This window comes from Budorcas taxicolor, chromosome 2 (assembly GCF_023091745.1).
Source record: "Budorcas taxicolor isolate Tak-1 chromosome 2, Takin1.1, whole genome shotgun sequence".
In the NCBI taxonomy this organism is placed as follows: Eukaryota; Metazoa; Chordata; class Mammalia; order Artiodactyla; family Bovidae; genus Budorcas; species Budorcas taxicolor.
This window is the reverse complement of record NC_068911.1, coordinates 48,614,069-48,640,488: the sequence shown is the minus strand read 5'-3', so window position 1 is coordinate 48,640,488 and position 26,420 is coordinate 48,614,069. Positions and strand designations below refer to the sequence as shown.

Here is a 26,420-nt window from a genome sequence, read left to right as displayed (position 1 = left end):
AAGATGGAGTTTCATGTGTGAACTGCATCATCTTTAGAGGGGAATCCGAGTGACTCTATGTTCTCTTTGAGTGTGGAGGTCATTGCTACAAAATTTGTGGTTGAGGGCTCTCTCATGCTTCATCTGAATACTCTTGTCATTTGTAGAGTTAACTTTCTTTTTTCTTTGATGCCCTCTGACTGGATAATTGCAAAGTTTCTGTCTTTTAACCTGTAGATTTTTTTCTTTGACTTGATTTCACTCTGATGTTAATGTTATATTATTTTTTATTTCATTCATTCTATTCTTCAGCTCCAGAATTTCTGTTTGGTTCTTTTTTATGCTCTCTCTGTCAAAATTCTAATTTTGTTTGTGTATTGTTTTCTCAATTTTACTGAATTGTCTTTCTGTGTCTTGTAGCTCGTTGAGTTTCCCTATAACAGCTATTTTGAATTCCTTAATGTGTAAATTGCAGATTTCCATGTCTTCAGGATTGGTTACTAGAAGATTACTGTGATCCTTAGGTAATGTTATAGTTTCTTGAATTTTTTGCATATTTGTTGCATCTTTATGTTGTTACCAGAAGTGACTGGTAGCAGTCACATCTCCCAGTCTTTGCTCTCTGCTTTGGGAGAAAAATACCTTTCATTCCAGCTTTGTTAGGAATTCTGAGGCTTTCTCAGAACATCTGTGGGTACACCTACTCCTTGCTATTGTTCCCTCTTGGGCAGATTTCTGAAGCTTGTTTAACTCCTCTTGATTCTACAGTGCCCCAGGCTGGGTGCTGACAGGCCCGTTTTTTGTTTTTCCCAAAGTGGCACTACAGCTCAAATTTTGTCTGTTCCCAGCCCATGGATGTGGACTGGCTTTCTGCATGTCCTCATTAGCTACTGGCGAAGTTCACTCTTGCTGCCATTATCAGGATTGCACACTGGGAGCCAGCTGCTGTGTGCAGATTTATGTGGGTAAAGGTGTGTAGAGCACTGTAGGGGGATCTGGGGGGATCTGTGAATGGGATGTCCTGGGTGCCTCTTAGGTGGGCTTCTTGATGCAGTAAGTGGGATCTGCCTTCCTTAAATGGCCGAAGAGCGCTGGCTGCTGCTCTCCCGGCCTCTTCCCACTTGGTGAAGCTGCTCACAGTTCTGTATTCTGGATGGGGCAGAACAGAAATGAGGCTCTTTGCCAGCATCTGACATAGCTGGGGAAGCTGGGTGCTTAGTCCTTTGCTCTTACTTCCCCTGTAGAAGAGATTGTAGACTCAGAAGATCTCTTGTGTCTCTAAGCTGTGCTGACTTGGGAGGAGAGTGATATGAATAAAGTCAGACTGTTTCTCTCAGTCTCGCCAATGTGTCCAGTGGACAAAGTCGTGGAACTTCTCTGCTGGAAACCTAGACCTTCTTTGGCATCGTATCCATGGGTGATTGCTTAAGATGGCTGTTCCCAGGAGTTCCCTGGAGCCAGCTCAAAGGACAGTGCAGAGGCCACAGCCATTGTCAAAGTCCGTCTGCCTGTTTCCTGCTGCATGGGTGGGCAACACTTCTCCCAGGCCAGTTGGCGTTTGGTGCTGGATTCCAGAGCTCCCACAAAGACACTTTTGCCTGTGGATGGATGACAAATCATTGCTTTTCTGTGAGGGAGGCACTAATGAGGGGTGTCTTTTTCAGCCGTGAAACTGATATCACTCATTTGCGTGTGTGCTCAGTCACTTGCTTGTGTCCGACTCTTTGCCACCCATGGACTGTAGCCCGCCAGGCTCCTCTGTCCATGGGGTTATCCTGGCAAGAATACTGGAGTGGGTTTTCATTTCCTCCTCCAGGGGATCTTCCTGACCCAGGGATCGAGCCCACATCTCCTGCATCTCCTGCATTGGCAGGTGGATTCTTTACAGCTGAGCCACCTGGGAAGCCCCCAAATCACTCCTGCCTCAGTGTTAAATCTCCTTGTTTTCAGGAATATCCAGCTGGGTTTGAAGTTGAAGCGGGTCATGAGGTCTACTCAGTTTAGAGTGAACATATTTCCATTATTGTATCGCAACCTTTTGTTCAGTCACTTTCCTTTTATATTTTTAATAAAATAATATTGATAATGGGCACGTGCTGGTGATTTTTTTCACAACCAACCTCAGTAGTACTCTCATGTAGAAAAAGAAAAAGTGAAATAAAAGGAAAGAAGGGCCACTTGAGAATATTTGAGGAAATTAATGGAATTTTCTCATATTTCACATTTGGAAAATGTTTAACTTAGATTTTCTATCATTCTGTTGAAGAAAAATTATGTACTGCCTTTTTTATTGTGGGTGATTGCTTTATCAAGAGGAATTGCTTGAAAACATTGAATACAGTGGACAAATTGGAGGAAAGGGTGTTTTTTACTGTTTATATTTTATTAATAACATGTTCTTTGATGATACATATGCAGAGTTGGATGTATTAGAGGTGAAGGACATATTCTATGATATTAATGGTTTTAAAGCATAATAATGTGAGGAGGAGTATTAAGCTTCTAGGGCATGGATCGCTAGTACCTTAATACCTGTCCTGAATGGTAAAGCCTCCCAACTTGCCTTTTTAAACTTGAAAAGGCATATGTTAATAGACTGCTAAAACAATGCTGGAAACATACTTGTTACGTTAAAAGAAATGATAACATTCTAAAATTTACCTCTTATGATCAATTTATCCTGTGCAACAGACAATCAGTTATTACATCTTCTTGAATTTTCATTTATATTCAAATGAATAATTCACTCTTGAAATACAGGCTTTCAGTGATAGCTAATATAAATACATAGATACAAAAATGATAAGAAAATAGCATACTATTTTGCTGTCATGTTTCTTTCATGCAGTGCATAATTAGCAAGCACTGTTAAAGAAATACCTACTTCTGAAGAAGAATATATTCAATCTAAAGTTCTGATTTCATTTAGCAGATTATACACTGATTGAAAAATGAAGAAACTCACAACCAATATTGGGTTTGTGTATATGTGTGAAAAATGTTTCAAGAAGCAGTCTCCACTGCAATAAATTTGAGGTGATCATTCTTTTACACCTATTGACATAGAAATCGATCAATGAAAGAGAGAGATATCATTAAGAATTTAACATTTAGCTCTTTACATTTGTAAAACAGTTTCATCTAAGTAAGTTATATAATCTCTATCTGCATGTGTGTGTGCTAAGTTGCTTCAGTTGTGTCCAGCTGTTTTTGGACTATAGCCTGCCAGGCTCGTCTGTCCATAGGATTCTCCAGACAAGAATACTGGAGTGGATAGCCATTCCCTTCTCCAGGGATTCTTCCTGACCCAGGGATCGAACCTAGGTTTCATGCATTACAGCAGATTCTTTACTGTCTGAGCCACCAGGGAAGCCCAATCTGTATCTAACTTTCCCTAAATAAGGTTCACAGAAAGTGGTATTTTCACATGTTGTCTTTTATGCACTGAAATCTTGATTCTGCTGAAGAATCAAGTGAGAGTATCACAGACTCAGCTCCTCAGTCGTTTCTCCCATTTGGCCATTTGCCTCATCTGTACTGGCTAGTGGGCCTTCTCATATAAACAGGTCATAATTTCCTAGCTAAGTAATCACATACTTTCAAGAGAAGGTTATTGCGAGATTCGCAGAAGTCCTAAGAATCTAATGATCAATAAGATTTTTTAATTTTTTAAGATTTTTGCAGGACATGTACCCTTCATATGAAAAAGCCCAAGGAAAATAGATTTTTTTGAAAAGAAGGAATAAGTACATGGTTTTTAAAGGAGAAATGAGTACAATTGGCAAATGTTATTATACTTACAAATATCTGAGTCTTTTGTTATAAATCTGAAGGATTGTTATCTTCTGTGCTTGATATCTGAAAGAAGTAATTGTTTCTAAAACTAGGGAGTACAATTAAAGTAGATCTTTTGAACTGAAGAGCATGTAGTCTGATAGGTGCATATTTGTATCTTTTAAATTCAAAGTAAGAAAAGTTCTAAATTAGTCATGCCAACATTTTACCACTGACATATTAACTCTGAGTCTTTATTAATCTGTTATCTTTTATGAATGACTCATTTGTGACTTTGTAATCAGTGTTTCAAAATTGTGTATAATTAGCATTTTTAGTGATCAGTTTCTAGAAATTCTCACATAAAAGTTTTAAGTGTGACTCAGATTATTGGCCTGCGTTCTGTTGTTTAGTCTGATAATCTTTTTGCAGGTTGTGAAAATGGAAAGTCAAAACATCTCCCTCCAACTCTTGACTTTTACTCAGTTACCACTTTCAGAGAAAGCCGATGTTACTTACTTCCTATTGTTACTGAGAGTTATAATGTGGGTTTTGTTTTCTTGGGGAATCCATCAGTAAATTTTCAGAGCTCAAAGTATATTAAAATTGGGTGTCTAGGAACTTCTTTGAAATAGGTGAGATGTCAAAGAACAGAATTAATGTAAGTTTTGGGGGTATACATTTGAAAAGTTTTAACAATGGCATAGAGAAGTGGCAGAGATCAACCTAGAATGGTATAGAGAAATGGTGAGATCACAGTCTTTCTCACTGTGCCGTATTATAGTCCATCATAGAAGTCTGTAGTATCATTTACCACTGTGGCTAGATCTGAAACTAAGCTTATGACTAGTATTAGTTACCACATTTTTCTATTCGTGCTATCTAAAAAAGGTTATATACTTTAAATTTCCGCTATTTTCAGAAAATATCAGTTATAAGGTGTTTAACAAGGATGTCTTATAAACTTTTTATGTCTTGGGTAATAACATAGTTTTTACTCTAAAAACTTAGTCTTGAGTCTGTGGTTGATATCTGGAGGAATGTACCTATATTGATTGTTGGAAAAGTCTTAGATATATTTGTTCACCTGGTATTTCCCTGCCAAGGAATTTATGTCCTTGAGAAGAAAAAAAAGATTGAGCTTAGTACATTATAGAGTGATTTTTTGAGCACTGTCTTTTCACCAGCCTTGTTTTGGTTTCTGTAGGTGTAATTTCTTTTTTAGTGATATGGACCCTTTTAAATTTAGAATTGGATGTGAATATTTCATCTCAGGTTATCTGCTCAGGAGCACTAATGATTTATGACAGTCTGTAGTAGTGCCGCCCATTATGGCTGTCTCTGGTCACATGGGCTTTAAAGATGGAAATTAACTAGTTTCCTTTGCTCAGTAGCTGCATGTGGCTAGTGGCTACTGCATTGAGCAGTGAAGACAGAATACCTCGATCATTGCAGAAAGGTCTGTTGTGTAGTTTGGGCTGTAGTATATATAATTCAGATCTGTTAGCCTGGGCTGCTTAAAATTACTCTCATCCCCACCTTCAACTACTTCTTGATTTATAAGGTTTTGTGGTTTTATTAAACCTCAGTAATTTAAACTCAAATTTCCTAGTAGGATATTAACTATGATGTTCTTTATATATATATTTAAATTAATTTTTATTGGAGTATAGGTGATTTATAATGTTGTTAGTTTTTTATATATTTTTAAAATAATTTTTCTACAGTTATCTCTTGGATTCTATATTTCTTTTGATTTTTTTTTTCTTGTTAGAACATGTATGTGTGAAAAATACGCTTTGTTCAATTTTTCTCAGGAATGACAAAAATATACTATTTGTGGTCCTGTGTGTTTCAGGAAGCAAGAAGTTACTATGAGCAGACTGGAGTTGGTCCACTGCCTGTTGTCCTATTCAATGGAGTGCCCTTGGAAAAGGAGCAGCTAGACCCTGATGAATTGGAAACCATTACAATGCACAAAATCCTAGAGACCACAACTTTCTTTCAAAGAGCAGTGTACTTGGTAAGTAGTGTTTCAGGTAGATTTTGAAAGAGAATGGTTTGCTTACATTTTGTAATCTCTGTATTAGGCAGTAAAATTCTTTAAGTATCACTGTTTTCTGTACCACTCTCAACTGATCTGTAGACTCCTAGCAAATTCTGGGAGTGGAAATATTCATGAGATTTTTGTACATTGTTTTTGAAATAACTAATTTTATTGGCTTTAAGATTAAATTTTATACTTAAAATTCTTAAGAACTTAGCCATTCTTAGAAACATTTATTCTACTTGTAAGGAATTTTGACATAGAGAAATTCAAATATGCCATATGTATATGTGTGTGTGTAGTTACTGTTGACATATAATGTACGTGCCATAAAAGTCAGCCTTTTAAGGTGGACATGTAGGAGGTTTTAGTATATACACAGAATTATGCAGCTGTCACCTTTGTCTAATTTCAGAGCATTATTACCCCTAGAATAAACCTGACACCCAGTAACAATTGCTTCCCATTATCCCCTATCCTACCCCCTGGCAACCATCAATCTGTTTTCAGTCTGTGTGGATTTGCCTGTTTGGATAGTTTATATAAAGGGATTCGTGTAGTATATGGTCTTCTGTGATCGATTTCTTTTACCTAGTGTAATGTTTTCAAGATTTATGCTTGTTGGAGCATATGTCAATACCTGATTCCTTTTTATCACCAAATGATAGTTCCTCCCGTGGACAGACCACGTTTTGTTCGTGCCTCCATCAGTTGATGCGTATTTGGGTTATTGCCACTTTGAGGCTACTGTGAATAATGCTGCTGCTGTAAGCTATCAGTAAAAGTTTTACTGTAGACTTGTTCTCAGTTGTCTTGGGTATATACCTAGGAGTGGAATTGTGTGCCCATTTAGTTCTATTTTTAACAGTAATTCTGTTTTTAAGAGAGCTGCCAGACTGTTTTCCAAAGCAGCTGCACACTTAAACATGTATACAGGTTCCATTTTCTATAATTGGTATTATCTGTCTCTTTGGTTATAGGCTGGTGGGTGTGAAGTGGTATCTCATGGTGGTTTTGATCTGCATTATTCAAACATGAATGATGTTGAGCGTTCTTTCCTGTGCTTATTCACCACTTATTTCCTCTTTGGAGAAATGTCTGTTCAGATTATATGCCTGTTTTTAATTGGGTTATTTGTTTTATTAATGTTGAGTTGTAAGAGTTATTTATGTATTCTGGATATGAATTACTTATTATTATATGTATATAATTCTCAAATATTTTGTCTCATTTTCTGGTTTGTCTTTTTACTTTCTTGGTAGTGTCAGTTTACCTTTTTTGTTGTTGCTTATACTATTTGTACCATATGTAAGAAACCTTTACTTAATCCTAGGTAATGAAGATTTCTGTGTTTTCTTCTGAGTATTTTATAGTTATTTCTCTTAATGTTTAGTTCTTTGATCCATCCTCAGTTAATTTTTGTATGTGGAGTGAGGTAGGAGTCTATCTCATTTTTCATGTCCAATTTGAGACATGCAGCTGGATGTCTTTTTAACTATTCAGTTAGCTGCCCCAGTATCATTTTTGAAAAGAATTGCCTTTCACCCTTGTCAAAAATAAATTGCCCACTAATGTATAGGTCTATTTTTAGACCATCTGTTGTTTCAATTAACCTACTTTTCCTGTGTAAGTACCTCACAGTCTTGATTATTGCCATAATCAAGTTTGAGTTTTCCAACTTAGTGTTTTTCTGTTTTTAAGAATGTTTGGCTCTTTTGTGAATATTAAATATATAAACATATGAATGTGAAATATATAAATGTATACTGAAGCAGTCACTATTATAGCAAAGAATGAGAAATAATTTAAATATCCAACAATGTGGTGGAACACAATGCAGCCATTAAAAAGACGTTAACTAAGACCATCTAAAGACATGTCTACAACATGTTGCCATGGACCGGCAAATGGATTATATAAGGTAGTGTGGCTAGGCTGATCTTATTACTGTGTATATGTGAATGTGTCTGAGTAAGTGACATAAGTTTATGTGTGTGTGTGTGTTAGGCTGGAAATGTGCTTAGTCACTCAGTCATGTCCAACTCTTTGTGACCCTGTGGACTGTAGCCCGCCAGGCTCCTCTGTCCATGGGGATTCTGCAGGCAAGAATACTGGAGTGGGTTGTAGTGCTCTCCTCCAGGGGATCTTCCCAACCCAGGGATTGAACCCAGGTCTCCCGCATTGCAGGCAGATTCTTTGCCTTCTGAGCCACCAGGGAAGCCCAGGCTGGAAATAAATAACTCAGATGAGCAGCTTTTTCATGGACAGCATGGCGAGATCACGGATGATTGTTTTTCTTTGAACTCTTCTGTATTTATCATGTTTTCATCAATGAATATGTACTATGGTGCTAATTTGAAGTAAAGAAATTTTTAAAAAAGCCTTAGCCTGTTTACCATCTGACAGGAAAACTGCTCAAGCACAGAGAAAAACAATTGCTTTACAGTTTTAAGATTGAAATTATATTTTAAAAAATCAGATTTGAGTTCAAAGTGAGCTTCAGACAAGATAATTATGTGCCCACTTCCCTGGTGGCTCAGACGGTAAAAGTGTCTGCGTACAATGCAGGAGACCTGGATTCGATCCCTGTGTCAGGAAGATCCCCTGGAGAAAGAAGTGGCAACCCACTCTAGTACTCTTGCCTGGAAAATCCCGTGGACAGAGGAGCCTGGTAGGCTACAGTCCATGGGGTCACAAAGAGTTGGACATGACTGAGCAGCTTCACTACACTTGTGGTTTTAAAACTCATTGTGTAGTTTTGAATAAACATTACAAATTTCAACTCACTATTTGCTAAAATGAATATTTTTAGAAAGGAACTTTTCCAGATCACATTGATTTACATGAACACCTTTGGTTTTCAAACTACTCTTTTCACTGGGCTCTTCTCTGTGGTCAGACATGCCCCATCTGCTGTTTTGCGTCAGGCCAGCTTACAAGACAGTTGTCTATAAAATTTGTAAAATCCCTAGTGAAATTTGATTAATAAAACCTTAATTAGTCAGTCATGTAGGTCTTTGTTTTTTTAGGAGATAGATCAAAGAAAGGGGAAATAAAATATTAGAGACTTAAAGCTGACAAAAAGCCCCTAAAACAGCTTTACACGTATGCTTTGTGCTGTCCATGTTCAGGTGAATCATAAAATTCCAAACACAAAGAAACTCGAAAAAGCAGTTGAAAGAAAGTTAACATAGCCCCAGATCTCTGATTTAGGCACCATGTTACCAGTCTTTAATGCATACACGAAACACATGCATGCACATGTGTGTACATACTCATGTATCTGGGAGGAAGGTCATGGCTCGGGTGGTCCCTTCCTCCTGGAAGTTTGTACCTGGAGTATTAATATTTGAAATGTACTGACAGTTTTAAGTTTCTGGAGAGAGAGGCATCAGTTCTCCTTTGGAGTAGACTTCTAATGTTTCTAGAAAAAGTCCCAGTCTGGGCTGTTTAGTTCCCAAATAGGAAGGACTTAGCTCATACACGGAGAGAAAATGTCAGGGTCACCATAAAGATGGCTGTTGTATAGTGTGGCGTGGCTGCTAATGGGAACAAGGCTGTTCTTTAGCCTGACTGTGCCCTTCATGCATCGTGGAAATGATTTTTATGTAAATAAAACTTTGGATTGGACTGTTAGTATTACTTAAAAAAAAAAAAAAGAACAAGGTTTGGCACTTCTGTGTCCCTTTCAATTCCCTATGACTCTTAAAATAAGCTTGTCAGTTTCTACCAAAGAGAGGTCATTGGGATTTTAATAGTAATTGTGTTGAATCTATAGATCAATTTGGGGACTATTGACATCTTAACAATAGTGCATCTTCCAACCCATGAATGTAGGACGTATTTCCATTTACTGTCTTTTAATGATGTTTCATAGTTTTTAGTGAAGAAGTCTTAGACTTTTGTTAAACTTATTCCTTAGTATTTTATGTTTTATTCTTTTTGATGCTGTTGTAAATGCAATTGTTTCTTTAATTTTGGGGTAGTTTATTTGTAGTGAATAGAAATGCAATTGATTTTTGTATGTTGATCTTACATGCTATAACCACTTTGAACTTGTTTATTAGCTCTGTTAGTCTTTTGTGTGGGTGTGTGTAGATTTCTTAACATTTTCTGTATAGAAAGCATTGTCATCTTTCAAATGACAGCAGCATGTCTAGAGTGGAACTCTTGAGTTTTTCCTACTTATAATATGTTACATTTTGTTTTGTTTTTTACAACAAATTACAGTATTTCTACTCTCTTAGTTTTCTGCTTTTCAAGACATCAAAATATGACTTACTGTACAGATATTTCAGGACCCCAAAGCAATGTATAGACAGAAAAAAATCTCAGTATACTTAAGGATTCTCAGTTGCTTGAGAGGGAAATCACTTCATGGGAAATAGATGGGGAAACAGTAGAAACAGTGTCAGACTTTATTTTTCGGGTCTCCAAAATCACTGCAGATGGTGACTGCAGCCATGAAATTAAAAGACGCTTACTCCTTGGAAGAAAAGTGATGACCAACCTAGACAGTATATTCAAAAGCAGAGACATTACTTTGCCGACTAAGGTCCGCCTAGTCAAGGCTATGGTTTTTCCTGTGGTCGTGTACGGATGTGAGAATTGGACTGTGAAGAAGGCTGAGCGCCAAAGAATTGATGCTTTTGAATTGTGGTGTTGGAGAAGACTCTTAAGAGTCCTTTGGACTGCAAGGAGATCCAACCAGTCCATTCTGAAGGAGATCAATCCTGGGATTTCTTTGGAAGGAATGATGCTAACGCTGAAGCTCCAGTACTTTGGCCACCTCATGCGAAGAGTTGACTCATTGAAAAAGACTCTGATGCTGGGAGGGATTGGGGGCAGGAGGAGAAGGGGACGACAGAGGATGAGATGGCTGGATGGCATCACTGACTCAATGGACGTGAGTCTGAGTGAACTCCGGGAGATGGTGATGGACTGAGAAGCCTGGTGTGCTGCGATTCATGGGGTCGCAAAGAGTCGGACACAACTGAGTGGCTGAACTGAACTGAACTGAACTGAGAGGGAAATCAAGGTCTGGCATTCTTATAAATAATGATTATTAAGACTGATCAAATGGAAAGACTCAAATGATTTGTCAGTTTTGAACTGTGTATTTAATTATTTAAAAATTCCCCTGGTTATTGTTATAAAAGTAAAAAAAAGTCTCCCTCTGTATATAGCCATCCATCTACCCACCTTCCAATAATAGGTAATTACTGTTTTAAGTTTCTTCTGAGTTGTTCCAAAACATTTTTGTATCTATATGCTAACAATGAAAATTTACTCTTTCCTAACCTTTATTCAAAGTGGTAACAAATTATTAATACATAACTATACTATACTTTGGTTTTTTTCACTTAACAAAATACAAATTATAAGTGTTTCTAATTTGGTGTATAGAGTATTCTCAGTTTTTTTAATATAGCCATGTAGTGTTTCATTAATTGGTCTCAGTAAGCAGTTTTGCCCCACTTGGCAGCACATTTGGCAATATATGGAGATATTTTTTGTTGTCATAGTTTGGGGAGGAAAGAGGTGCTACTGGCTTCTAGTGGGAATGAATCAGGCATGCTGCTAAATCTCTTGCAATGCTCAGGATGTCCCTTCCCTTCCAAAACAGGAGGATATCACCTCCTTTCCAAAGAGTTATCTAGTCCAAAATGTCAACAGTGCTGAGATTGAAAAACCGTTTTGTGGATATACCCTCACTGCATTTCTCAGATATGTAAATTAGCATTTTCCGTCAAATCTGGGAACTTTTTACCCTTTATTTCTTCTATTAGTCTTTTGGTTTGTGGTGACTTCTGACACCACACAGTCCAGAGTTAGGAAATAGTCCTAATAGATTAAGGACATAGTTCTTCACAAGATTGTCTTTATTTTAGACACTAGGCATAAGTTCAGAGATCCTCAGGCCACCCTTACATATGATCAAATAGCTACGAATGCAGGTATCCCCTCAGTTATGATAAATTGCTGGAATGGCTTACAGAACTCAGGATAGTGCGGTTTTTACAGTTAGTATTATTAAAGTAATAGAATATGTATCAGAACCAGCCGAAGGCTGAGGTGCACACAGCAAAGCTTCGGAAGATTCCAAATGTAAAAATTCTATGTCTTTTCCCTATGACACCAGGTTATCTTATCCTTCCAGGTCTTTGATGTGGGATACAATTGTTCTGCAGCGTGTGGGTCATCTGCTTGGTGGCTCTACAGTGGGGTTAACAGGGACCTCCTCCAAGAGGGCTTATGCCACAGGCTGTGTGACCCAGATCTGCCGCACGCAGAGCCCCTGCCTCTGCGACAGGCCCCTGCTGACCTGCACCTTCACAGGAGACACTCAAACACAGGTCTGGCTCAGTCTCTGTGGGGTCTCTGGGTCCTGGTATACACAAGGTTTTGTTTGAGCCCTTCAAGCATCTCTGATGGGTATAGGGTTTGATTCTAAACGTGATTTCACCCGTCCTACTGCCTTGCTGGGGCTTCTCATTTGCCCCTGGACGCGGGCTGTCTTTTTTTTTGCTGGGATCCAACATTTCTCCTGTCAATAGTGGTTTAGCAGTGAGCTGTAAAAAGAAAAACAAATGCAAAAGGCAAAATGGTTATCGGAGGAGGCCTTACAAATAGCTGTGAAAAGAAGAGAAGCTAAAGGCAAAGGAGAAAAGGAAAGATACACCCATTTGAATACAGAGTTCCAAAGAATAGCATGGAGAGATAACAAAGCCTTCCTCAGTGATTAATGCAAAGAAATAGAGGAAAACAATAGAAAGGGAAAGACTAGAGATCTCTTCAAGAAAATTAGAGATATCAAGGGAACTTTTCATGCAAAGATGGGCACAATAAAGGACAGAAACGGTATGGACCTAACAACAGCAGAAGATATTAAGAAGAGGTGGCAAGAATACACAGAAGAACTGTACAAAAATGATCTTCACAACTCAGATAATCACGATGGTGTGATCACTCACCTAGAGCCAGACATCCTGGAATGTGAAGTCAAGTGGGCCTTAGGAAGCATCACTACGAACAAAGCTAGTGGAGATGATGGAATTCCAGTAGAGCTATTTCATATCCTAAAAGATGATGTTGTGAAAGTGCTGCACTCAATATGCCAGCAAATTTGGAAAACTCAGCAGTGGCCACAGGACTGGAAAAGGTCAGTTTTCATTCCAATCCCAAAGAAAGGCAATGCTAAAGAATGTTCAAACTGTGGCACAATTGCACTCATTTCACATGCTAGCAAAGTAATGCTTAACATTCTCCAAGCCAGGCTTCAGCAGTGTGTGAACTGTGAATTTCCAGATGTTCAAGCTGGTTTTAGAAAAGGCAGAGGAACCAGAGATCAAATTGCCAACATCTGTTGGATCATCGAAAAAGCAAGGGAGTTCCAGAAAAACATCTATTTCTGCTTTATTGACTATGCCAAAGCCTTTGACTGTGTGGATCACAATAAACTGTGGAAAATTCTGAAAGAGATGGAAATACCAGACCACCTGACCTGCCTTCTGAGAAGTCTGTATGCAGGTCAAGAAGTAACAGTTAGAACTGGACATGGAAAAATAGACTGGTTCCAGAATGGGAAGGGAGTACATCAGGACTGTATATTGTCACCCTGCTCTTTTAACTTATATGCAGAATACATCATGTGAAATGCTGGGCTGGATGAAGCACAAGCTGGAATCAAGATTGCTGGGAGAAATATCAGTGATCTCAGAAACACAGATGACACCACTGTTATGGCAGAAAGTGAAGAACTAAAGTGCCTCTTGATGAAAGTGAAAGAGGAGAGTTAAAAAGCTGGCTTAAAACTGAAAATTCAAAAAATGAAGGTCATGGCTTCCTGTCCCATCACTTTATCACAAGTAGATGTGGAAACAAGGAAACAAGTGGAGACTATTCTTTTGGGCTCCAAAATCACTGCAGATGGTGACTGCAGCCATAAAATTAAAAGACGCTTGCTCCTTGGAAGAAAAGTTATGAACAACCTAGACAGCATATTAAAAAGCAGAGACATTACTTCGCCAACAAAGGTCCATCTAGTCAAAGTTATGGTTTTTCCAGTAGTCATGTATGGATGTGAGATTTGGACTATAAAGAAAGCTGAGTGCTGAAGAATTGATCCTTTTGAACTGTGGTGTTGGAGAAGACTCTTGAGAGTTCCTTGGACTGCAAGGAGATCCAACCAGTCAACCCTAAAGGAAATCTGTCCTGAATATTCATTGGAAGGACTGATACTGAAGCTGAAGCCCCGATACTTTGACTACCTGATGCAAAGAACTGACTCCTTGGAAAAGACCCTGATGCTGGGAAAGAATGAAGGCAGGAGGGGAAGGGGACGACAGAGGATGAGATGATTGGATGGCATCACCGACTCAATGAACATGAGTTTGGGTAAACTCTGGGAGTTGTTGATGGACAGGTAAGCCTGGTGTGCTGCAGTCCAAATGGTTGCAAAGAGTAGGGCACTGAGCAACTGAACTGACTGAACATGTTGGCTATTGCCATCCAGGGAAGTTCAGTCAAGTTTTGGCATCCAGATTTTTTACTGGGGCTTCCTTATGTAGCTGCTGATAGAAAGCTTTTAGGTTTAATTAGGTCCCCAGTTGTTTTTGTTTTTATTTTCATTATTTTAGGGTCAAAAAGATCTTGCTGTCATTTATGTCAGAGTCTTTTTCATGTGTTTTCCTTTAAGAGTTTTATAGTGTCTGGTCTATACATTTGGGTCTTTAATCCATTTTGAGTTTTTTTTTGTGTGTATGGTGTTAGGTAGCATTCTAGTTTCATTCTTTTACATATTGCTGTCCAGATTTCCCAGCACCACTGATCGAAGAGTCTGCCTTTCCTGCACTGTCTGTTCCTGCCTCTCTTGTCATAGACTAAGTAACAGGCTTGTGGGTTTATCTTTGCACTTTCTGTTCTGTACCACTGGTCTATAGTTCTGGTTTTGTGCCAGTGCCATATTGTTTTGATTACTGTAACTTTGTAGTATCAGTTGAAGTCAAGGAATCTGATTCTTCCTCCTCCATTTTTCTTTCTTAAGATTACTTTGGCTATCCAGAATCTTTTGTGTTTCCATACAATTTATAGAATTCTTTGTTGTAACTCTGTGATGAATACCATTGGTAATTTGATAGGAATTGCATTGAATCTGTAGATTGCTTTGGGTAGTATATTCATTTCCACTACATTGAGTCTTCCAATCCAAGAACATCATATATTTTCCATTCTGTTTGTGTCCTCTTTTGATTTATTTCATCAGTGTTTTATAGTTCTCTGAGTTCAGGTCTTTCGTTTCCTTAGGTAGATTTATTCCTTAGTATTTTATTCTTCTTATTGTGATGGTAAATGGGATTGTTTCCTTAATCTCTGTCTATTCTTTTGTTGTTAGGAATGCAAGTAATTTCTGTGCATTAACTTTGTACCTTGCAACTTTACTTCTGTTTCATTGACTATGCTAAAGCCTTTGACTGTGTGGATCACAACAAACTGGAAAATTCTTAAAGAGATGGGAATGCCAGACCACCTTACTGGCCTCCTAAGAAACCCATATGCAGGTCAAGAAGCAACAGTTAGAACTGGATATGGAACAGACTGATTCCAAATTGGGAAAGGAGTACGTCAAGTCTGTGTATTGTTGCTCTGCTTATTTAACTTACATACAGAGTACATCATGTGAAATACTAGCCTGGATGAATCACAAGCTGGAATCAAGATTGCCAGGCAAAATATCAACAACCTTAGATATGCCACACTAATGACAGAAAGTGAAGAGGAACTTAAGAGTCTCTTGATGAGAGTGAAAGAGGAGAGTGAAAAAGCTGGCTTAAAACTCAACATTCTAAAAATGAAGATCATGGCATTCAGTCCCATTGCTTCATGGCAAATAGAGAGGGAAACAGTGGAAATAGTGACAGACTTTATTTTCTTGGGCTGCAAAATCACTGCAGATGGTGACTGAAGCCATGAAATTAAAAGATACTTGCTTCTAGGAAGAAAAACTATGACAAACCTAGACAGCATGTTAGAAAGCAGAGATATCACTTTGCTGACACAAGATCCATCTAGTCAAAGCTATGGTTTTTCTAGTAGTCATGTATGGGTGTGAGAATTGGACCATAAAGAAGGCTGAGTGCTGAAGAACTGATGCTTTTGAACTGTGGTGCTGGGGATGACTTCCTGAGAGTCCTTGGACACAAGGAGATCAAACCAGTCAATCCTCAAGAAAATCAGTCCTGAATATTCATTGGAAGGACTGATGCTAAAGCTGAAGCTCCAGTACTTTGGCCACTTGATGCGAAAAGCTGTCTCATTGGAAAATAACCTCATGGTGGGAAAGATTGAAGGCAAAAGGAGAAAGGGGCAACAGAGGATGAGATGGTTGGATAGCATCACTGACTCAATGGACATGAGTTTGAGCAAACTCTGGGAGATAGTGAAGGACAGGGAAGCCTGGTGTGCTGCAGTCCATGGAGCTGTAGTCCAGAGTCAGATATCACTCAGTGACTGAACAACAGCAACCTCACCATATTCACCGATTAGTTCCAGTAGTTTTCTGGTGGAATCTTAAAGGATTTTCTGTGTGTAGTACTGCAAACAGTGACAGTTTTACTTCTTTTCCAATTTGTCATCCTTTTATTTCTTTTTCTTCTCTGGTTGCCATGACGAGGACTTCCAAAACTATGTTGCGTAAGAATAGAGAGTGGCCATTGTTGTCTTGTTCCTGAACTTAGGGGAAATGCTTTCAGCTTTTCACCATTGAGAATGATGTTTGCTGTGGGTTTGTCATATCTGGTCTTCATTATGTTGAGATAGGTTCTCTCTATGCTCATTTTCTGGAAAGTTTTTTTTTTTAATTTTTATAAATAGGTGTTGAACTTTGTCAAAAGCTTTTTCTACACCTTTGAGATGATCATACGATTTTTACTCTGTTAATATGATATATCACATTGCTTGATTTGCATATATTGAAGAATATTTGCATTCTGGGATATGCAGATGTGTGAGATTCAAAGTATGTATAGAGATATAAATGAAGCAAAATTGTCACTTAAACATTCCTCTTCCTCACTGTTCATTTTTCTTTCTGCAATCACTGTGTGTGTGTGTGTGTGTGTGTGTGTGTGTGTGTGTGTGTGTGTGTGTGTAGGTGAGCTCCATTTAAAGGTATGTATAATTGTGATAGATGTTGCCAAATTGCCCTCCTTCAGTTAGGCTTTTATCATAGAGACCAAAGTTATATACATGGGCTTGCATCTATACTGAGTCGTTGAGTACCTTTGTAAGTCTTTTGAATTGTGTAATTGGTTTGCTGCTGCTGCTAAGTTGCTTTAGTCGTGTCCGACTCTGTGCGACCCCATAGACGGAAGCCAACCAGGCTCCCCCGTCCCTGGGATTCTCCAGGCAAGAACACTGGAGTGGGTTGCCATATCCTTCTTCAATGGATGAAAGTGAAAAGTGAACGTGAAGTTGCTCAGCCGTGTCCAACTCTTAGCGACCCCATGGACTGCAGCCTACCAGGCTCCTCTGTCCATGGGATTTTCCAGGCAAGAGTACTGGAGTGAGGTGCCATTGCCTTCTCCGGTAGTTGGTTTGTATGCTCATTATTGGCTTATAGTTTGAGACTTTGTATGTGAGTTATTAATCTTGAGATAAGTAGCCACAGAAGATGCCTGAATGGATTTTTTAAAAACTTGACTGTATATTTGGTTCACATGTTTCCCCTGAAAATCATGTTGAAGTACGGTTTTGTGTGAAATATTTTCAGTGTGAAAGTTTGTAAGTTTCCACAGCCACATATACTAGATCACCTTCATGAAGTACAAGTATTTCTATAATATGAGGAGCATGAAAGGGAAGAGTTAATGATAAATGATTTCTTCTTCCCCAGTGTAATCGTGACCCTGGAAATACAGGATTATTTGGATGTCTGAGATTGAAAAAGGCTTGGGGTAATATTTTTTTTCAGAGAATATTAACTTCTTTAGTGAAGTCATTTGGCTTTGTTCTTTAGAGAGAAGCTTACTGTGAGAAGATCTCAAGATGGGTTTTTTGCTTGTGTTAACTCCAGTTTCTCAAGCTTGCTTGTTTCTGTGGCAAGATCGAATAAACATGGGTTTGCATTTCACATGCACTTCTCATTAGCTTTGTGGCTTAGAGTAAGTTATTTAACCTTTCTGTACCACATCTTGCTCACATTGTTGAACAGATTAGAAATACTGTACATAAAGAGCCTTGCTTGGCAACAACAGGAACCTATAATGGGGTAACTTCTATTTTTAGCTGTTACTAGTATGTCAGAAGATAATATAAAGTTAATGATGTTTTAGTTGCTAATAAATCGCTATTGATCAATGGCTCAGTGGGTAAAGAATCCGCCTGCAGTGCAGGAGATGCAGGAGACACAGGTTTGATCACTAGGTGGGGAAGATCCTCTGGAGAAGGAAATGGCAACCCACTCCAGTATTCTTGCCTGGAAAATTCCTTGGACAGAGGAGCCTGGTGGGCTACAGTCCATGGGGCCACAAAGAGTCTGATATGACTGAGCAACTGAACACTACTCATATTTGTTTAACGTGCATCTTACCGGCATCCTGTTTCTTTTTTTCCGGTAGGGTGAACTGTCCCATGATCAAGATGTGGTAGAGTATATCATGAATCAGCCAAATGTTGTTCCACGAATCAACTCTAGGATTTTGACAGCTGAGCGAGAATACCTGGACCTAACAGCAACCAGTAAGTAACATTTTAGGAAAACTTTAGGCTTTTTTGATTTGTCTTTCAAAATCCTGTATTTATTGGATTGTAATGTTCAGAAGATAATCCAAGATTGTGACACGATTTTGTTTAAGCTCTTTGTACCTTGATTTCATTATGAAGTGAAGTGAAGTCGCTCAGTCGTGTCTGACTCTTTGTGACATCATGGACTGTAGCCTACTGGGCTCCTCTGTCCATGGGATTTTCCAGGCAAGAATACTGGAGTGGGCTGCCATTTCCTTCTCCAGGGGAACTTCCCGACCCAGGGATCAAACCTGGGTCTCCCGCACTATAGGCAGACGCTTTACTGTCTGAGCCACAAGGGAAGCCCCCTGATTTCATTATATGAGCCTCTAAATTTACAAGAGTTTCCTCCAGAGGAGAGAAATTCTTCCTGGATAAATCTTTGTAAACTCTGAAACTTATTCAGTGTGTTTTAAATGCCAGCTCAACATAGGCACTAGATGGTAGGAATGGTCCTGGATTATTGACTTTCTTACAGTCCTAAAGCTCTTAAGCAGCTGTTTTCTTCCTAGTTCTGGTGTCAATTTCAGCAATAATGTTGACAAATATCTCAGAGAACTTTACTCTGTGGACTTACGAATGCCTATTTAACAAATAAAGCTTCATTGAGAAATATCATTCTTGCCATAAAAGTCAACCTTTCAAAGTGTACGGTTATAATGTGTACTGTTTTTAGTATATTCTCAAAGTTGTGTGATCGTCACACTGCCTAATTTTAGACTCCTCCAAAAGAAATGATGTACCCCATTAGTAGTTCCTCTCCATTTCCCACTTCTCCTGTCCTTTAGCAACTACCTAATTTAGTTTCTCTTTCTATGGATTTTTCTGTTCTGGATATTTTATATAATTAGAAGCTTTTTGTGACTGGTTTCTTTCACTAAGCATAAAGGTTTTTAAGGTTCCTCCACGTTGTAGCCTGTCTCAGAACTTCCTTTTTATGACTGGATTCCTTTTCTATTGTATAGACAGGCCATACTTTGCTTATCTGTTCCTCAGTTGATTAATGTTTAGGTTGTTTCCACAAGAATACGTTTTTGTCGCTCATGAAACTGAATACCGGAAAAACAAACAACCCAGTCAAAAAGTGGGCAAAACACATAAACGGGTATTTCTTCAAAGAAGACATGCAAATGGCTAATAAACACATGAAAAGATGCTTAACATCATTCATTATTAGAGAAATGCAAATCAAAACTACAATGAGACATTACCTCATACCAGTCAGAGTGGTCATCATCAAAAATCCACAAACAATAAATGCTGGAAAGCTTGTGGAGAAAAGGCATCCCTTTTGCACTGTTGGTGGGAATGTAAATTCATACAGCCACTGCAGAAGACCGTATGGAGATTCCTCAAAAAACTGGGAGTAGAACTACCATATGACCCAACCATTCCACTACTTGGTATATACCCTGAGGAAACCCAAATTGAAAAAGGCACATGTACCCCAGTGTTCACTGCAGCACTATTTACAATAGCTGCAACATGGAAGCAGCCTAGATGTCCATCGACAGATGAATGGATAAAGGAACCGTAGTACATATATACAATGGAATATTACTCAGCCATATAAAGGGACACAGTTGAGTCAGTTCTGATGAGGTGGATGAACCTAGAGCCTATTATACAGAGTGAAGTAAGTCAGAAAGAGAAACACAAATGTTACATATTAACGCACATATATGGAATCTAGAAAGATGGTGCTGATGAACCTTTTTGAGGGCACCAGTGGAGATGCAGAGAACAGACGTGGGGACATGGATGGGCAGAAGGGGAGGGTGAGATGAACAGAGAGAGGCATGGGGGCACACACTACCACGTGTAAAGTAGACAAGCAGTGGAGATTTGCCCTGTGACTCAGGCTCAGATGGGGCTCTGGAGCAACCTGGAAGGGCGGGAAGAGGGGGGAGGTTAGAGATGGAGGCGACACGTGCACACCCATGGCTGACTCGTGTTGATGTATGGCAGAGGCCAGCTCAATATTGTGAAGCAATTTTCCTTCAGTTAAAAATAGGTAAGTTTGGAAAATGAAAAAAACAAAGCAAAACAGTGCCTTGTTAAGAAGTTAACCCCAGGTGCAGTTTGTTCTTTTGCCTTTGCTGGAGACTATGGAGGCCGCTTTAACAAACTGCAGGGTATAAAATAGAGATATCATTATTTGCTCAGGAAATCTCACTGGGGAAGAAAGGATATGTGTAATGGTGAAGTCAAGACCAAGTGTATTTGTCGTGGTAGTTGAGTGCAATAAATATATACATCTATTTGTGATTGGTACTTTATTGTGGCTATCTGTGTTCTACTTTAAACTAAATTCCTTTTCTTTCAGGCAGAAGAAAATGGTTAAATATAGGCAGAGGAAAAAAATATGCTTATATTTGGAAAAAAAAAGTAGTTAAGAAAATACTTTTTACCAGAAGAATTAGTAGTGCAAGTCAGGCAGTATTATGAATCTTCATCCTGTTTGTTGTTTCCATCATCTTAAATTAAGCTGTAAAGAGTTATCTTTGGATAACATAAAAACAGTTCTGTGTTTTGGGATATCTTTCTCCACTGAGTGTTAACAGCCTTGACTGTGTCATGATGCTAGTCCACAGTGGCAAGGATGTAGTTCACTTGGTGAGCATTTTGAAGCTGTCAGTGGAAGAGTAACTGGCATCCTCCTAACCCAGTGGTTGTAGCTCCATCATGTACACTGCTCTTGGCCTTTGCTGTCCTGCAACTAAGTTTTAAGGCCATGGTGCTTCCTCCCCTCCCCTGCATATAGCCAACAGTATGAATGGACTATGTCTGTCATAAATTGCTTACCATTTCTAGAACATTGATTGAGCAGATTGTAGGCCCTCGGTGTGCTTTGTTGAATGAAAAGATAGACGGGTGAGTGGGTGTACAGACCAATAGATGGGAGGGTGGGCAAGCAAGCTGTTGCTTGGAGGATAGGGCAGAAAGCAGGGCGTTTGTATTGGGGTGTGCGTAATGCAAAGACCTGGGATGATTGCTGGAGATACAGGGTTTATGATACCAGGCTGGAGACCACTTTGTAGGTAGGAAGAAATTATGAAGTACTTAGAGCAAGAGAGTGACTTGATGAACCTGGAATTTTGGTAGGAGTAATCTGAGGGGAAATGATTAATAAGAGCAATTGCCCAGAGGCACTAATAGGAAAAATATATATCTAAAAATGACCTCTTATTTCTTTTAAGGTTCAAAATGTTATTATGATAGACATGAAGTAACTAAAATATGAGTTTTCTTATATTTTCTCTCCCATTTATCCCCTCTTATCCCAAAATAGAATAGGGAAGAGTTTACTGGAGGGATGGACTATGGAAAGGAGAGAGAAAGTTAAAGTCTCTTTAAAAGATCATCCTCTAGGTATAAAGTGAAAAAGTAGGAAGAAAATCAATTTAAATCATCAAACTAACACATATATGAGAGTTATGTGTCAGATGGGTACGTTTTCTCTTTGTGTCTTAAAATATGGTTAATGAGGTAGGGGTCATGTTGTTAACTTGTTCAATGAACTTAGAACAATATATTTTGCTCATGCATTTTGTTAAAACATATATTATGGTCAAATCAGATTATCAATTGAATGTTAAGATTAGATTGAATTCAGGCATATTAATTATAAATCTACTTTAATTTTTTTTCAGATAACTTTTTTGTGGATGATTATGCTAGATTTACCGTCTTGGATTCCCAAGGCAAGACTGCTGCTATAGCCAACAGTATGAATTATCTGACTAAGAAAGGTAATACATTTTAGGCTTACCTTGGATTCAACTTTTTGTTTTTTAGTATCTACAAAAATTTAGTGTCTGTTGAGAAAGAGATTCCATAATTTCTTTTATTTTTTTGTATAATTATTTGAGTCTAGAAATTACCTATTTAAATTTGATTTTTATATATATTTGAAAGTTCAGATGTTATCTTTATAAATTTTATGTGCTGTGTGTGCTGTGCTTAGTCACTCAGTCATGTCCAGCTCTTTGTGACCACGTGGACTGTAGCCCATCAGGCTCCTCTGTTCATGGGATTCTCTGGGCAAGAATACTAGAGTGGGTTGCCATGCCCTTCTCCAGGGGATCTTCCCGACCCAGGAATTGAATCAGGGTCTCCTGCATTGCAGGCAGATTCTTTACCAGTTGAGCTACCATAATAGACATAAAAGGCAAAAAGAAAAATTTTTTTATGGTTCAGAATGGAAAAAGAATTATGTAAAAATGGTTTAATGGATTGCAGATTGGTTTGACTCACCTCTTATGATAACGTTGGATTAAATTTTTAGGATTTATAAGATAAGTGAAGTGAAAGTCGCTCAGCTGTGTCCGACTCTTTGTGACCCCGTAGACTATGCAGTCCATGGAATTCTCTAGGCCTTTCCCTTTTCCAGGGGATCTTCCCAACCAGGGATCATCACCCACATTGCAGGTGGATTCTTTAGTAGCTGAGCCACAAGGGAAACTTGGTTCAAGAAATCCTTGTGAACATTTTTAAGCTGATTTTGATGCAGAGTTCTTTATGCAGATCAAAATTTTGTAAAATGATACCCTTTTAATGGAAGACAGATGTTTTTCCTCCCTGATCACATTTATTACCCTTTCAAAGCACCAACTGTCATTTAAGGTAGCTATTTTTATTACCATTGTAGTTTTCTCCCAGAGAGAAATTCTGGCTTTTCAAATGTATATTTAAACACAGGCAATTGCTCCATTTGGTTCCTCAAAGAAATTGATTCTGAGGAGTCCCTGTATAGTTCTGTAACACAAATAGGACTGAGAACCAGAAAAAAACGCATAGAGGATGTTGGGCATTATTTAAAATTTGTCTCTTAAGTTGGCATTAATTAGAGAAATGATACTTTCTTTTTTTCTACTCTTTTTCCTTTACTTTTGTCCAGGAATGTCCTCCAAGGAAATCTATGGTAACTTTAAACTTCAGAATGTTCTATTCCTTTTATTTATTTTTATTAGTTATCTTATGTGGTTCAGGCACTGTTGTGATTCAGAATTTATTGCTACTTTATTGGAATGTTTCTGGAACCTGTGGGTAATTTATCAATGCAGATGAGTTCTGTGTGTTTGTAAAGAGTTATGTTTTAGAAAGTTACAAATGAATATGATTGGAGACTATCATATTACCCACACTCTCAAAGACTCTTTTTCATTTTACATGCTAACAGATGCCCAAACCAAAATAGAATTAATAAATGCATGTTTCTAGTTTCTAATTAAGCCACATGGAAGGTTATCATACTTTCATTCTGGTATCAAAGTTTCACTGCTTTTGCCTTGTATCTTTATTTTTTGCATGGCTTGCAGAAATTATTTGACTTAATAGCAGTACTGAAACATAGGATGTGGTTTCTCCCCTCCTCCCACTCAGTATGTTATATTTGTTTTTCTACAGATGATTCTTTTATTAGGCCAGTAACTTTTTGGATTGTTGGGGATTTTGATAGCCCTTCTGGAAGGCAATTGTTGTATGATGCTATTAAACATCAGGCAAGTATCTACTACTTCAGTCTGTATCTTTGTTTGAGGCTGCAGTATCTTCATGAGCATCAAGTGTGCTGATAATATTCTGGTGGGGAGGCTGAATCCTGCATTTTTAGTGCTTGGGGAAAAGAAGCATTGTTTTCTCAGAGGTCTGGCAACTATTGAGAAAGCCAAGAAGACTGCAACATTCTGACTTTTTTTCTTTAAAATTTTGTTTATTTATGGTTGTGTTGGGCCTTTCTCTAGTTGTATGGAATGGGGCCTCCTCTTCGTTGCAGTGCACAGGCTTCTCATTGTAGTGGCTTCTCTTGTTGCAGATCATGGGCTCTAGGCCGCAGCTCAGTAGTTTTGGCAAACGGGCTTAGTTGCTCCACAGCAATGTGGGATCTTCCTGGAGCAGGAATCGAACCCATGTCCCCTGCATTGGCAGGCAGAAACTTAACCACCAGACCATCAGGGAAGTCTGGGAATAGATTCTTTTAGAGGAAAAAATAACGAGCTCTTCATCATAGACAAGTTTTTAATTGCATAACTGTTCATGCCCTTGCTGAAGAGATGCTGCAAAGTTCATTTTGTATATTGTGTGGAAGAGACAGAGTCCTTACCTTGACAGAGGTCCAGATATAGGAAAAATATTACGCAGGCACATCAGCACCTATGTAATAGACGTTGGTGTAGGCATGCAGAGGGATGCACATGCAGGTGGCCTGAAAATAGCAGTGGTGAACAGTTGAAAAAATATCACCTCTTCTAGAGATCCTCATTGTCAGAGAGAGAGATTTCCTGAGTGGTTTCAGATTGGATCTTCATCCAGGTTTTGCATCCCCCCCCCCCCCCCGCCCCCCACCCCACCCCCGCCCCCCACCCCCGACCTGTGTCCCCTTACCACCCTGTGTCCCAAGGAGGCTCACTGAAATACTGATGTACTGAGTATCTTTATTGTCCAAAGGAACAGACTGGATGGTGTGGTCAGTTCAGAGTTGTATTTGAGAGCAGTCCTGGAAGGATGCTATACGTATAATGCATTCTTAACTCAAACTGATAAAGCTTGTGTGGTGGTAAAGTGCGAGAACAGGGAGGGAATAATTGAGGTGATACATAGGTTCAGAAGACAAGCATAAATTAATAGGATGTACATTGTCACTGTGTGACCACCACCTAGGTACAGAAATAGTTACCTGAAAGTATGGCCCTGCCTGTGCCCTCGCCACTATCCCTCTCCTGTCCTCCTCACAGCCTAGGTTTACCTGTTACTTACTTTGTTTAAATAGACTCTTACAATATTAATATGTGTTTGTTTGCATTTGATTTCTTTGCTCAACATTTTTGAGATTTATTCATGGCTTTACAAGTGGTGGTTATTAGTTCTTTTTCATTGTGCATTGGCTGTACCAGAGTTTTGTTTGTTTAGTCTGTTGGATGGACAGTTGGTTTGTTTCTAGTTTGGGGCTAGAAGAATGCTGCAGTGAATACTCATGCACATGTTTTTAGATACACATCAGTATGAATGATACACATAAGTATGAATTTCTGTTGCTATGGCCCTTTTTTGGTTTTTTGGGTCCTAGATATCTTCTTCCACATGAATTTTGACTTTTTACCCTAGGAGAGATGAATTTTTGCTACAAATCTGTAAAGGCCATGTGACTGAAGGGTTTGTGCAGAGCCCATCAAGAGGGTTGTGACTTGTGGTAGTAAAGATGGGTGTAGTTGGGATTCACATGCCCAAGTGAGGCATAACATGCATAAGAAGAACGCAAAGTGTATTGGGAAAATACAGGACTCTGACAATCTGTAATGTATACCGTGTTTACAGAGATGGCAAGAAATGAATTGGAAAGGTAGGTTGGGGGCCAATTCATATAAGGGTTTGAATGCCTACTTACAGCATTTTAATTTTATTTGGTATGCAGAGGAGAATGACCGAAGACTTAAGTGTTATTTGCTGCTTATGGAATGTGACTGATGTTAATGCTGCTTTTTAAGTTCAAGACATCTACCATATAACTCTTATTTCCCATTTTGTAAATAGAAATCCAGTAACAATGTTAGAGTAAGCATGATCAATAATCCTAGTGAAGATATAAGTTACGAGAAAACTCAGATCTCCAGAGCAATCTGGGCTGCTCTCCAAACCCAGACCTCCAACTCTGCTAAGAACTTCATCACGAAAATGGCCAAGGAGGAGACTGCAGCGGCCCTGGCTGCAGGAACTGACATCAGGGAGTTCTCTGTTGGGGTAAGTCTGTGTATTGCATGAGGCTGCCTTGTTCTGCTATTTAGAAGTTCATTCCTATGGGCTGGTTTGTCCTGTTCCTGTTGATGTCAGGATTTGTGAT

General features: G+C 38.7%; 1 protein-coding gene across 1 annotated transcript in view; it reads left to right on the top strand.

The window, feature by feature from the left end:
- Positions 1–26,420, top strand: part of UGGT1 (UDP-glucose glycoprotein glucosyltransferase 1) — a 109,630-nt gene that overhangs the window by 47,391 nt on the left and 35,819 nt on the right. Inside the window, exons 18-23 of the mRNA XM_052657570.1 lie at positions 5,612–5,776; positions 18,418–18,538; positions 22,237–22,335; positions 23,484–23,507; positions 23,993–24,087; positions 26,114–26,320. Coding sequence (XP_052513530.1) covers positions 5,612–5,776; positions 18,418–18,538; positions 22,237–22,335; positions 23,484–23,507; positions 23,993–24,087; positions 26,114–26,320 — 711 coding nt within the window. The remainder of the gene's footprint in view (positions 1–5,611; positions 5,777–18,417; positions 18,539–22,236; positions 22,336–23,483; positions 23,508–23,992; positions 24,088–26,113; positions 26,321–26,420) is intronic.